This window comes from Macaca fascicularis, chromosome 6 (assembly GCF_037993035.2).
Source record: "Macaca fascicularis isolate 582-1 chromosome 6, T2T-MFA8v1.1".
Lineage (NCBI taxonomy): Eukaryota > Metazoa > Chordata > Mammalia > Primates > Cercopithecidae > Macaca > Macaca fascicularis.
In genome coordinates this window covers 175,912,561-175,927,656 of record NC_088380.1, presented here as the reverse complement: position 1 = coordinate 175,927,656, position 15,096 = coordinate 175,912,561, and the positions used below count along the sequence as shown (strand labels likewise).

Here is a 15,096-nt window from a genome sequence, read left to right as displayed (position 1 = left end):
ACGCCTGAGCCCTATTTATTACTCTCATCGCTACCTCCCTAACAAGCGCCTACAGTACTCGAACCATCCTCCTCACCCTAACAGGACCACCCCGTTTTCCAGCCCTAACATATATTAACGAAAATAACCCTGCCCTATTAAACCCAATTAAACGCCTCACAATAGGCAGCATGATCACAGGATTTCTTATCACCAGCAACATCCCTCCAACCTCACCCCCTCTACCAATAATACCCCTCTACCTAAAACTCTCAGCCCTGTGCGCAACTGCCCTGGGCTTCCTAACAGCCCTAGACCTCACTCTCATAACAAACAAACTAAAAATAAAAAACCCATCACAAGTATTCAAATTCTCCAACATACTAGGATATTTTCCCACCACAATTCACCGCACAATCCCCTATCAAAGCCTACTCATAAGCCAAGACCTAGCCCTCCTCCTATTAGATTCAACATGACTAGAAAAATCTATACCTAAAACAATCTCACAAGCACACATCACCACTTCCATAACCGTAACCACCCAAAAAGGCATAATCAAACTCTACTCCCTTTCTTTCCTTATCCCCCTTACCCTAGCCCTATTCCTAATAATATAACCTATTGCCCCGAACAATCTCAATTACAATGTACACACCAACAAATAGTGTTCAACCAGCAACTACCACCAATCAACGCCCATAATCGTACAAGGCACCCGCACCAATAGAATCACCCCGAATCAACCCTGACCCCTCCCCCTCAAAAATCACCCAATCACCAGTATCACTAAAACTAACCACCACCACTACCGCTTCATCCAAACTTAAAACCCATAAAACTAACACCACCTCCATTATCAACCCTACTAAAAGACCTCCCAAAACCTCAAACCCCGAACCCCATGTCTCGGGATACTCTTCAATAGCCATTGCTGTAGTATAACCAAAAACAACCATCATACCTCCCAGATAAACCAAAAACATCATTAGACCCATATAAACCCCCCCACAATTTAAAACGATCACACAACCAACCACACCACTAACAATTAACGCTAAACCCCCATAAATAGGAGAAGGCTTAGAAGAGAACCCCACAAACCCCATAACCAATAAAACACTCAATGTAAACAAAATGTACGCCATCGCTTCCACATGGACTCCAACCATGACCAACGGCATGAAAAACCATCGTTGTACTTCAACTATAAAAGCACCAATGACTCCAATACGCAAATCCAACCCAATCATAAAAACAATCAACCACTCCCTCATTGATTTACCCACCCCGCCTAACCTTTCCATATGATGAAACTTTGGCTCACTTCTCACAGCCTGTCTGACCTTACAAATCATCACAGGCCTACTATTAGCAATACACTACTCACCGGACACCTCCTCCGCCTTCTCCTCAATTGCACATATCACCCGAGACGTAAACTACGGCTGGATTACTCGCTATCTCCACGCCAATGGAGCCTCTATGCTCTTCATCTGCCTTTTCCTACACATCGGCCGAGGTATCTACTATGGCTCATATCTCCTTCTAGAAACCTGAAACATCGGCATTATACTCCTTCTTATAACCATAACAACAGCTTTCATGGGCTACGTTCTCCCATGAGGCCAAATATCATTCTGGGGAGCAACAGTAATCACAAACCTACTATCAGCAATCCCGTACATCGGAAACAACCTTGTCCAATGAATCTGAGGAGGATATGCCATTGATAGCCCTACTCTCACACGATTCTTCACCTTGCACTTCATCCTACCCTTCATCATCATCGCCCTCACAGCCGTACACTTACTATTCCTACACGAAACAGGATCAAACAACCCCTGCGGAATTTCCTCCGACTCGGACAAAATCGCCTTCCACCCCTACTACACAATCAAAGACATCCTAGGTCTAATTCTCCTCCTCTTTATCCTAGCAACACTAACACTACTCTCACCCAACCTCCTAAACGACCCAGACAACTACACTCCAGCCGACCCACTAAACACTCCCCCACATATCAAACCAGAATGATACTTCCTATTTGCATACACAATCCTACGATCTATCCCCAACAAACTGGGAGGCGTACTAGCACTATTCCTATCAATCCTCATCCTAGCAGCCATCCCCATACTTCACAAATCCAAACAACAAAGTATGATATTCCGCCCACTCAGCCAATTCCTATTCTGACTCCTAATCACAATCCTACTGACCCTTACCTGAATTGGAAGCCAACCGGTAACCCAACCCCTCATCACCATCGGCCAAGCAGCATCCATAATATACTTCATTACAATTCTAATCCTAATACCACTGGCTTCCCTAATTGAAAACAACCTACTCAAATGAACTTGCCCTCGTAGTATAAACTAATACACTGGCCTTGTAAACCAGAAATGAACACCCTTCCTAGGGCAATCAAAAAGAAAGCATCTAGCTCCACCTCCAACACCCAAAGCTGGTATTCTAACTTAAACTACTTTCTGCATTCTTATGTTGTACAAACTTCATAAAATAACCTTGACATCAACCTACCCACAATATTACTATGTAATTCGTGCATTACTGCTAGCCAGCATGTATAATATATAGTACTATATATGCTTGATCGTACATAAAACATATTATTACATATCAACACAACGTTCCCAGATAACATGCTTACAAGCAAGTATTCCAATGTAAACTTCAACAGTAATACATGACATGACTCCTCCAAAGCCCATTCCACCCCCCCATGGATATCAACCGAACCAATTCATGTCAACCGTCCATAGTACATTAAATCGTTCATCGGACATAGCACATATCTATTAAATAATCCTCCTCACCACGGATGCCCCCCCTCACTTAGGGGTTTCTTGTTCACCATCCTCCGTGAAATCAATATCCCGCACAAGAGTGCTACTCTCCTCGCTCCGGGCCCATAACTCGTGGGGGTAGCTATACCTGAGCTGTATCCGGCATCTGGTTCTTACCTCAGGGCCATAACAACCAACATCGCCCACACGTTCCTCTTAAATAAGACATCTCGATGGATCACAGGTCTATCACCCTATTAACCAGTCACGGGAGATTTCCATGCATTTGGTATCTTTTATCTCTGGTCCGCACGCAACCCCATCGCAGAATGCTGACTCCCACCACATCCCGTCCTGAATGCGCCTGTCTTTGATTCCTAGTACATGCAGTTATTAATCGCACCTACGTTCAATATTCTAGCTCCACACGAACCTTAGCAAGGTGTTATTTAATTCATGCTTGTAGGACATACCAATAATCATCTTAACCAAGTACCATTCCCACCACGCCAATAAACCACAACCATACCTCATCAAACCCCCCCACCCCCCATCTCTGACCTTCATCCAAAACCCACTCTTGCCAAACCCCAAAAACAAAAGTCTTAACATATCCGATCAGAGCTCGCGTTTTCATCTTTTAGGTGTGCACAACTCCAACTGCCATTATCTCAACTAACAAACATTTACCTCACTAAACACCCCTTACACCAACCCATAATAGACCCTTCTCACACAACCCAAAAGAAGCTACCTCACAACTACACTAACACCCCTGTTTATGTAGCTTAAACCCACCCAAAGCAAGACACTGAAAATGCCTAGATGGGCTTACACACCCCATAAACAAATAGGCTTGGTCCTGGCCTTTCTATTAGCTCTTAGCAGGATTACACATGCAAGCATCCCCGCTCCAGTGAAGACGCCCTATAAATCATCATGACCAAGAGGAGCAAGCATCAAGCACGCACACGCAGCTCAAAACGCTTTGCCTAGCCACACCCCCACGGGAGACAGCAGTGACAAATATTTAGCAATGAACGAAAGTTCAACTAAGCCATGCTATATTTAGGGTTGGTCAATTTCGTGCCAGCCACCGCGGTTACACGATTAACCCCAGCTAATAGAGATCGGCGTAGAGGGTGTTTAAGATCTAACATAATAAAGCTAAACTCCACCTAAACTGTAAAACCCTAGCTAATGTAAAATAAACTACGAAAGTGGCTTTAAAGCTTCTGAACACACAATAGCCAAGACCCAAACTGGGATTAGACACCCTACTATGCTTGGCCCTAAACCTCAGTAGTTAGATAACAAAACTACTCGCCAGAATACTACAAGCAACAGCTTAAAACTCAAAGGACTTGACGGTGCTTTACATCCCCCTAGAGGAGCCTGTTCCGTAATCGATAAACCCCGATCCACCCCACCCTCTCTTGCTCAGCCTATATACCGCCATCTTCAGCAAACCCCAATGAAGGCTACAAAGTGAGCGCAAACGCCACTGCCGCGAATACGTTAGGTCAAGGTGTAGCCCATGAGACGGTAAAAAATGGGCTACATTTTCTATTTCAGAAAACCCACGAAAACCCTTATGAAACTTAAGGGTCCAAGGAGGATTTAGCAGTAAATTAAGAATAGAGTGCTTAATTGAACCAGGCCATAAAGCGCGCACACACCGCCCGTCACTCCTCTCAAATATATTTAAGGAATATCCTAACTAAACGCCCTAATATTTATACAGAGAGGATAAGTCGTAACATGGTAAGCGTACTGGAAGGTGCGCTTGGATAAATCAAGGTATAGCTTAATATAAAGCACCTGGCTTACACCCAGAGAATCTCAATGCCACTTGATTACCTTGAGCCAATACTAGCCCTAAGCACAACCAACACTAATACCAAACCAACACACACTAAACCATTCACCTACACAAAGTATAGGCGATAGAAATTTTAATCTGGCGCTATAGACATAGTACCGTAAGGGAAAAGTAAAAAACCACCCAAGCACAAAACAGCAAGGACTAACTCCTGTACCTTTCGCATAATGAATTAGCTAGAAACAATTTCACAAAGAGAACTACAAGCCAAACCCCCCGAAACCAGACGAGCTACCCAAAAACAGCTAAAAGAGCGCACCCGCCTATGTGGCAAAATAGTGGGAAGATTTCTGGGTAGAGGTGACAAGCCTACCGAGCCTGGTGATAGCTGGTTATCCAAGACAGAATCTTAGTTCAACCTTAAGCTTACCTACAGAACTATCTAATCCCCCTGTAAGCTTAACTGCTAGTCTAAAGAGGGACAGCTCTTTAGACACTAGGAAAAAACCTTACAGAGAGAGTAAAACCCTCAATCACCATAGTTGGCTTAAAAGCAGCCATCAATTAAGAAAGCGTTCAAGCTCAACACTAACCACCACAAAAATACCAAACACATAACTGAACTCCTCACACCACATTGGATTAATCTATCACCATATAGAAGCAATAATGCTAGTATAAGTAACATGAATATTTTCTCCACTGCATAAGCCTAAATCGGACCGAAAGCCTCACCGATATTTAACAGCCAGGCATAACAAGCACAAACAAGCCCATGCCACCTTCACTGTTAACCCAACACAGGCATGCCCCAAGGAAAGGTTAAAAAAAGTAAAAGGAACTCGGCAAACCCAAACCCCGCCTGTTTACCAAAAACATCACCTCTAGCATTACTAGTATTAGAGGCACTGCCTGCCCAGTGACACACGTTTAACGGCCGCGGTACCCTGACCGTGCAAAGGTAGCATAATCACTTGTTCTTTAAATAGGGACTCGCATGAAAGGCACCACGAGGGTTTAACTGTCTCTTACCTTTAACCAGTGAAATTGACCTGCCCGTGAAGAGGCGGGCATAAAGCAATAAGACGAGAAGACCCTATGGAGCTTTAATCTATTAATGCAACCAAAAATCACACAAACCCACGGACCTTTAAACTACTAACACCTGCATTAAAAATTTTGGTTGGGGCGACCTCGGAGCACAACAAAACCTCCGAATAACACATGCTAAGACCACACAAGTCAAAGCGAACTAACACTCATAATTGATCCAATAATTTGATCAACGGAACAAGTTACCCTAGGGATAACAGCGCAATTCTATTCTAGAGTCCATATCGACAATAGAGCTTACGACCTCGATGTTGGATCAGGACATCCTAATGGTGCAGCAGCTATCAAGGGTTCGTTTGTTCAACGATTAAAGTCCTACGTGATCTGAGTTCAGACCGGAGCAATCCAGGTCGGTTTCTATCTATTGCACATTTCTCCCTGTACGAAAGGACAAGAGAAATAAGGCCCACTTCATAAAGCGCCTTCATTATATAAATGACCTAGTCTTAATTTAGCAAAATACCACACATTCCACCCGAAAACAGGGTTTGTTAAGATGGCAGAGCCCGGCAATTGCATAAAACTTAAAACTTTGTAACCAGAGGTTCAACTCCTCTTCTTAACACCATGACCACAGTAAACCTCCTACTTATAATCATACCCACATTAGCTGCCATAGCATTCCTCACACTCGTCGAACGAAAACTACTAGGCTACATACAACTACGAAAAGGGCCCAATGTTGTAGGCCCATTTGGATTACTACAACCCTTCGCCGATGCTATAAAACTTTTCACTAAAGAACCCCTAAAACCCTCAACATCTACCACCACCCTATATATCATCGCACCCGCTCTAGCCTTCTTCATTACCCTTCTCCTATGAACCCCCCTCCCTATACCCAACGCCCTAATCAACCTCAACCTAGGACTCCTATTCACCCTAGCCATACTCAGCCTAATCGTCTACTCCATCCTATGATCAGGATGAGCATCAAACTCAAACTACGCCCTAATCGGAGCCCTACGAGCCGTCGCCCAAACAATTTCATACGAAGTCGCCCTCACTATTATCCTACTATCAGTCCTGCTAATAAGCGGCTCATTTAACCTCAACACACTCATTACAACACAAGAACATCTATGACTCCTCCTACCATCATGACCCTTAGCCATAATATGATTTACCTCCACACTAGCAGAAACAAATCGAACTCCTTTTGACCTCATAGAAGGCGAATCAGAACTAGTATCAGGCTTCAACATTGAATACGCCGCAGGCCCATTCGCCCTATTCTTCATAGCCGAATATACAAACATCATTATGATAAACGCCCTAACAACCACAATCTTCCTAGGCACATTCTACCCTATCTACTCACCAGAGCTATTCACAACATGCTTCACCACCAAAACACTCTTCCTAACTTCCCTATTCCTATGAATCCGGGCAACATACCCCCGATTCCGTTACGACCAACTTATACACCTACTATGAAAAAACTTCCTCCCCCTCACACTAGCACTACTCATATGATCCACCTCAACACTCATTGCAATCTCCAGCATTCCCCCCCAAACCTAGAAATATGTCTGACAAAAGAGTTACTTTGATAGAGTAAATAATAGAGGCCCAACCCTCTTATTTCTAGGACTGTAGGTATCGAACCCACCCCTGAGAATCCAAACTTCTCCGTGCTACCCCACACACTCTATCCTAAAGTAAGGTCAGCTAAACAAGCTATCGGGCCCATACCCCGAAAATGTTGGTCATATCCTTCCCGTACTAATTAACCCACTAGCTCAACCCATTATCTACACCACAATAATCACAGGCACACTTATCACAACACTAAGCTCACACTGATTCCTCGCCTGAGTAGGCCTAGAAATAAACATGCTCGCCTTCATTCCAATCCTAATAAAAAAAACAAATCTCCGTTCTACAGAAGCTGCTACCAAATACTTCTTAATACAATCTACCGCATCTATAATTCTCATAATAGCAATCATCTCCAACAACCTATTATCAGGATGCTGAACAATAACAAGCTACATCAATCAACCCCCATCCCTAATAATAACAACCGCCCTCGCCATAAAACTAGGAATAGCCCCCTTCCACTTCTGAGTTCCAGAAGTCACCCAAGGAACACCCCTAACCTCCGGCCTACTCCTTCTCACATGACAAAAACTAGCCCCCATCTCAATCATATACCAAATTCACCCATCAATCGACATCCACATCCTCCTAACCCTCTCCACCCTATCCATTGCAATAGGCAGTTGAGGAGGTCTAAACCAAACACAATTACGCAAAATCCTGGGATACTCCTCAATCACACACATAGGTTGAATGATGATAGCACTAGTATACAACCCAATAACTACAATCTTTTACTTAACTATCTACATTATCCTAACAACTACTATATTCCTAACCCTTAGCTTAAGCTCAAGCACCACAACCCTCATACTATCCCGCACCTGAAACAAATCAACCCACCTAACACCACTAATAGCACCCATCCTCATATCCCTAGGAGGTCTGCCCCCTCTAACCGGTTTCCTACCCAAATGAATTATCATCCAAGAACTCACAATAAACAACAACTTCCTCATCCCCTCTATTATAACTATCATAACCCTACTTAACCTATACTTTTACATACGCCTAATCTACACCACCTCCCTAACACTATTCCCCACATCCAACAACACAAAAATAACATGACAACTCGAAAACACAAAACCCATACCCCTTATCCCCCCGCTCATCATCACCTCTACCCTTCTACTACCAATCTCCCCCCTACTCTTAGCCTTTCACTAGAAATTTAGGTTAAACAAGACCAAGAGCCTTCAAAGCCCTTAGTAAGTAAAAACACTTAATTTCTGAAACATACAAGGACTGCAAACACCTACTCTGCATCAATTGAACGCAAATCAACCACTTTAATTAAGCTAAGCCCTTACTAGATCAATGGGATTCGAACCCACAAAAACTTAGTTAACAGCTAAACACCCTAACCGACTGGCTTTGACCCACTTCTCCCGCCGCAGGAAAAAAAGGCGGGAGAAGCCCCGGCAGAAAACCTTAGACTGCTCCTTTGAACTTGCAATTCAACATGAAAATCACCTCGGGGCTGGTAAAAGGAGGACTAGACCCCCATCTTTAGGTTTACAGCCTAATACTTACTCAGCCATTTTACCACTTATGCTTATCGATCGTTGACTCTTTTCAACAAACCATAAAGACATCGGAACCCTATATTTACTATTTGGTGCATGAGCTGGAGTCATAGGCACTGCCCTGAGCCTCCTCATTCGAGCTGAGCTAGGCCAACCCGGCAGCCTACTAGGCAACGATCACATCTACAACGTCATTGTAACGGCCCATGCATTCGTTATAATTTTCTTTACAGTTATACCCATTATAATTGGAGGGTTCGGGAACTGACTAGTGCCCCTAATAATCGGCGCTCCTGACATAGCATTTCCCCGTCTAAACAATATAAGCTTCTGACTCCTCCCCCCCTCTTTCCTGCTACTAATAGCATCAGCCGTAGTAGAAGCTGGCGCTGGAACAGGCTGAACAGTATATCCCCCTCTAGCAGGAAACTTCTCCCACCCAGGAGCTTCCGTAGATTTGATTATCTTCTCCCTCCACTTAGCAGGTGTTTCCTCCATCTTAGGGGCCATCAACTTCATTACCACTATTATCAACATAAAACCTCCCGCAATATCCCAATACCAGACCCCTTTATTTGTCTGATCAATCTTAATCACAGCAGTCCTTCTACTCCTCTCTCTACCAGTCCTAGCCGCCGGCATCACCATGTTACTAACAGATCGCAACCTCAATACTACCTTCTTTGATCCTGTTGGAGGAGGAGATCCTATCCTATATCAACACCTATTTTGATTCTTCGGTCACCCCGAAGTCTACATCCTTATTCTTCCCGGCTTTGGGATAGTCTCTCACATTGTAGCCTACTACTCTGGAAAAAAAGAACCGTTTGGGTATATGGGTATAATCTGAGCCATGATGTCAATTGGGTTTTTAGGTTTCATTGTATGAGCCCACCACATATTTACAGTTGGTATAGACGTAGATACACGAGCCTATTTCACTTCCGCCACTATAATCATTGCAATCCCCACCGGTGTAAAAGTTTTTAGCTGGCTTGCTACACTTCACGGGGGCAACATTAAATGATCCCCAGCAATACTCTGAGCCCTAGGCTTTATCTTCCTATTTACTGTAGGGGGTCTGACCGGCATCATCTTGGCAAACTCATCCCTAGACATTGTACTACACGACACATACTACGTTGTCGCCCACTTCCATTATGTCCTATCAATAGGGGCTGTATTTGCCATTATAGGGGGCTTTATGCACTGATTCCCTTTATTCTCAGGCTATACACTGAACCAAACCTATGCCAAAGCCCACTTCATCATTATATTCGTGGGCGTAAATCTTACTTTCTTTCCTCAACACTTCCTTGGCCTGTCCGGAATACCCCGACGCTACTCTGACTATCCCGATGCCTACACCACATGAAATATCCTATCATCCATGGGCTCCTTCATCTCACTAGTAGCAGTAATTTTAATAATCTACATGATCTGAGAGGCCTTTGCTTCAAAACGTAAAGTACTACTAATCGAACAACCCCTTACTAACCTGGAATGACTAAATGGCTGCCCCCCGCCTTACCACACATTCGAAGAACCAGCTTATATTAAACTAAATGAAAAAGGAGGGAGTCGAACCCCCTAGGACCGGTTTCAAGCCAGTCTTATAGCCCCTATAACTTTTTCAACAAGATATTAGAAAAAATCATTTCATAGCTTCGTCAAAGCTAAATCATAGGCTAAACCCTATATATCTTACATGGCCCACCCAGTTCAACTAAGCCTGCAAGACGCCACATCCCCCATCATAGAAGAGTTAATTACCTTCCACGACCATGCCTTCATAGCCATATCTCTAATCAGCTTCCTAGTACTATATGCTCTGCTCTCAACACTCACAACAAAACTAACCAATACTAACATCACAGACGCCCAAGAAATAGAAACTATCTGAACTATCTTGCCCGCGGTTATCCTAATCCTAATTGCTCTCCCATCCCTACGCGTCCTATACCTAACAGATGAAGTCAACGACCCATCCTTTACCATCAAATCAATCGGACACCAGTGGTACTGAACCTACGAATACACGGACTACGGAGGCCTAATTTTCAATTCATACATACTACCCCCACTATTCTTAAACCCAGGAGACCTTCGACTCCTAGAAGTTGACAATCGAGTAGTCCTTCCAATTGAAGCCCCCGTACGTATAATAATTACATCCCAAGACGTTCTACACTCATGAACTATTCCCACACTAGGCCTAAAGACAGATGCCGTACCCGGACGTCTAAATCAAACCGTTTTCACGGCTACACGACCAGGCGTCTATTACGGACAATGCTCAGAAATCTGTGGCGCAAATCACAGCTTCATACCAATTGTCGCAGAACTAATCCCACTAAAAATCTTTGAGATAGGACCTGTATTTACTCTGTAAATAACCCTACTTACTCTTCCCCTAGCACCCCCACCTCAAAAACTCTCAAAATACCCTACAAACCCACTGTATAGCTACTCCAGCGTTAACCTTTTAAGTTAAAGACGAGGGATACACCCCCTGCAGTGAAATGCCCCAGTTAGACACATCGACATGATTCACCACTATTATGACGATGCTTCCTACACTATATCTTATCACACAATTAAAACTACTAAACACAAACCACTACCAACCGCCTCTTACAAAAAACTCCAACCTACAATCCCACAGCACCCGCTGACAACCAAAATGAACGAAAACTTGTTTACCTCTTTCTCAACCCCAACAGTCCTAAATCAACCCGCCACAATCCCAATTATCCTGTTCCCCGCCATGCTGGTCTTAGCCTCTAAACACCCCATTAATAATCGACTAGCTACCATTCAACAAAACCTGACTCAACTCACCCTAAAACAAATAATAATAACTCACAACGCTAAGGGACAAACCTGATCTTTAATACTAATATCCCTAATCACATTTATTGCTATAACAAACCTCTTAGGACTTCTGCCTTACTCATTCACACCAACCACCCAACTTTCCATGAACCTAGCCATAGCAATCCCCCTATGAGCAGGCACAGTAATAATAGGACTTCGCTTTAAAACCAAAAACTCCCTAGCCCACCTCCTACCACAAGGCACACCCACACCTCTCATCCCCATGTTAGTAGCAATCGAAACTATCAGCCTACTTATTCAACCGATAGCCCTAGCCGTACGACTAACCGCAAACATCACAGCCGGCCATCTGCTAATACACCTAATTGGAAACGCTGCACTAGCACTATCAACCACCAACTTCTCCCTAACTCTACTAACTTCCACACTCCTGGCACTACTAACTGTTCTAGAAATTGCAGTAGCCCTAATCCAAGCCTACGTCTTCACACTCTTAATTAGCCTCTACCTACATAACAATACCTAATGACCCACCAGACCCACGCCTATCACATAGTCAAACCCAGTCCCTGGCCGCTGACAGGAGCTCTGTCAGCTTTCTTAATAACGTCCGGCTTAGTCATATGATTTCACTTCTACTCTACCACCCTACTAACACTAGGCCTACTAACCAACATACTAACCTTATATCAATGATGACGCGACATCGTACGAGAAAGCACATACCAAGGCCACCACACAATACCCGTCCAAAAAAGCCTTCGGTACGGAATAACACTATTTATCATCTCAGAAGTATTCTTTTTTATCGGCTTCTTCTGAGCGTTTTACCACTCAAGCCTCGCCCCAACACCCTGCTTAGGGGGCCATTGACCACCAACAGGCATCACCCCCCTAAACCCCATAGAAGTACCCCTCCTAAACACCTCTGTATTACTTGCATCTGGAGTTACAATCACCTGAGCTCACCACAGCCTCATAAATAATGACCGAAAACAAACAATCCAAGCCCTGCTCATCACAATCCTACTAGGTACCTATTTCACCCTACTACAAGCCTCAGAATACTTTGAAGCACCCTTCACCATCTCCGATGGCATCTACGGCTCAACATTCTTCATTACCACAGGCTTCCACGGACTCCACGTTATTATTGGATCCACATTTCTCTTTATTTGCCTCATCCGCCAACTACTATACCACTTTACATCGAACCATCACTTCGGCTTTGAAGCTGCCGCTTGATACTGACACTTCGTAGATGTTATCTGACTACTCCTCTACATTTCTATTTATTGATGAGGATCCTACTCTTTTAGTATAACAAGTACAATTGACTTCCAATCAATCAGTTTTGACAACATTCAAAAAAGAGTAATTAACCTAGTACTAGCCTTAACAATCAACGCCCTATTAACCTTGCTACTGATAATTATCATATTCTGGTTACCCCAACTCAACTCCTACGCAGAAAAAACTAGCCCCTACGAATGTGGATTTGACCCCCTAAACCCTGCCCGCATCCCATTCTCAATAAAATTCTTCCTAATCGCCATTACTTTCCTACTATTTGACATAGAAATCGCCCTACTACTATCCTTACCATGAGCCATTCAAACAACAGACCTCCCAACAATAATCAAATCGACCTTCGCTTTCATTATTATCCTAATTCTCAGCCTAGCCTATGAATGAACTCAAAAGGGGCTAGACTGAGCTGAATTGGTAAGTAGTTTAAACAAAATAAATGATTTCGACTCATTAGATTATGATAACCATACTAACCAAATGACCCCCACCTATATAAACATCATACTAGCATTTACTATCTCTCTTCTAGGCATACTAACCTACCGCTCACACTTAGTAGCTTCTCTCCTCTGCCTAGAAGGAATAATAATATCACTCTTTATCATAGCCACTCTTATTGCCTCAAACACACACTTCCCCCTAGTCAACATCATACCCATCATTTTGCTAGTATTCGCTGCTTGTGAAACAGCAGTAGGTCTTGCCTTACTAATCTCAATCTCCAACACATACGGACTAGATTACGTTCACAACCTGAACCTGCTTCAATGCTAAAAATAATTATCCCCACAACCATACTACTACCCATAACATGACTTTCTAAAAACGACACAATCTGAATCAACTTAACTATACACAGCTTAACTATCAGCCTCATTCCCTTACTATTCTTCAACCAAACCAACACCAACCTCCTCAATCACTCAACCTACCTATCCTCTGACCCTCTAACAACACCCCTCTTAACACTAACTATCTGACTCCTACCCCTCATGATTATAGCGAGCCAGTATCACCTGTGCAACGAACCCCCCTTACAAAAGAAACTTTTCCTCTTCATAACAATTCTCCTACAAATCACCTTAATTCTGACATTCATGGCCACAGAACTAATTATATTCTACATTCTATTTGAAACCACCCTTATCCCCACCCTAATTATCATTGCTAAATGAGGTAGCCAAGCAAAACGACTTAACGCAAGTACATACTTTCTATTCTACACACTAACCGGCTCTCTACCCCTACTCATCATACTAAGCCACACCTACAACAACACAGGCTCACTAAACATCACACTACTAACACTCACAGACCAAAAACTAACAACCACCTGGTCCCACGGCTTTACCTGACTAGCATGCATAATAGCCTTTATGACAAAAATACCCCTCTATGGCTTACACCTATGACTCCCTAAAGCTCATGTTGAAGCCCCCATTGCAGGGTCAATAGTCCTTGCCGCAGTACTCCTAAAATTAGGCGGCTATGGCATAATACGGCTTACTCCCATTCTCAACCCCCTAACGGAGTATATAGCCTACCCATTCCTCATACTATCCTTATGGGGCATAATCATAACAAGCCTAACATGCCTCCGACAAACAGATCTAAAATCACTTATCGCGTACTCTTCTGTAAGCCACATAGCCCTTGTAATTGTAGCCTCTCTCATCCAAACCCCCTGAAGCTTCTCCGGCGCAACTACCCTTATAATCGCCCACGGGCTCACCTCTTCCATGTATTTCTGCTTGGCCAATTCAAACTATGAGCGCACTCATAGCCGCACCATACTACTATCCCGAGGACTTCAAATCCTACTTCCATTAACAGCCTTCTGATGGCTCACAGCAAGCCTTACTAACCTTGCCCTACCCCCCACCATTAATCTACTAGGCGAACTCTTTGTAATCACAACTTCATTTTCCTGATCCCATATCACCATTGTGTTAACGGGCCTTAATATACTAATCACAGCCCTCTACTCTCTCCACATGTTCATTACAATACAACGAGGAACACTCACACACCACATAATCAATATAAAACCCCCCTTCACACGAGAAAACATATTAATATTCATACACCTCGC

General features: G+C 43.5%; 2 protein-coding genes across 3 annotated transcripts in view; both read left to right on the top strand.

Moving 5' to 3' along the window:
* Window positions 1-15,096, top strand: part of SLIT3 (slit guidance ligand 3) — a 695,238-nt gene that overhangs the window by 192,927 nt on the left and 487,215 nt on the right. The window lies entirely within an intron of this gene.
* On the top strand, window positions 1,201-2,341 carry LOC135971068 (uncharacterized). The gene is given in 1 exon segment (XM_065545940.2): window positions 1,201-2,341. A coding segment is annotated over 1 exon segment (1,032 nt). The 5' UTR covers window positions 1,201-1,286; the 3' UTR covers window positions 2,319-2,341.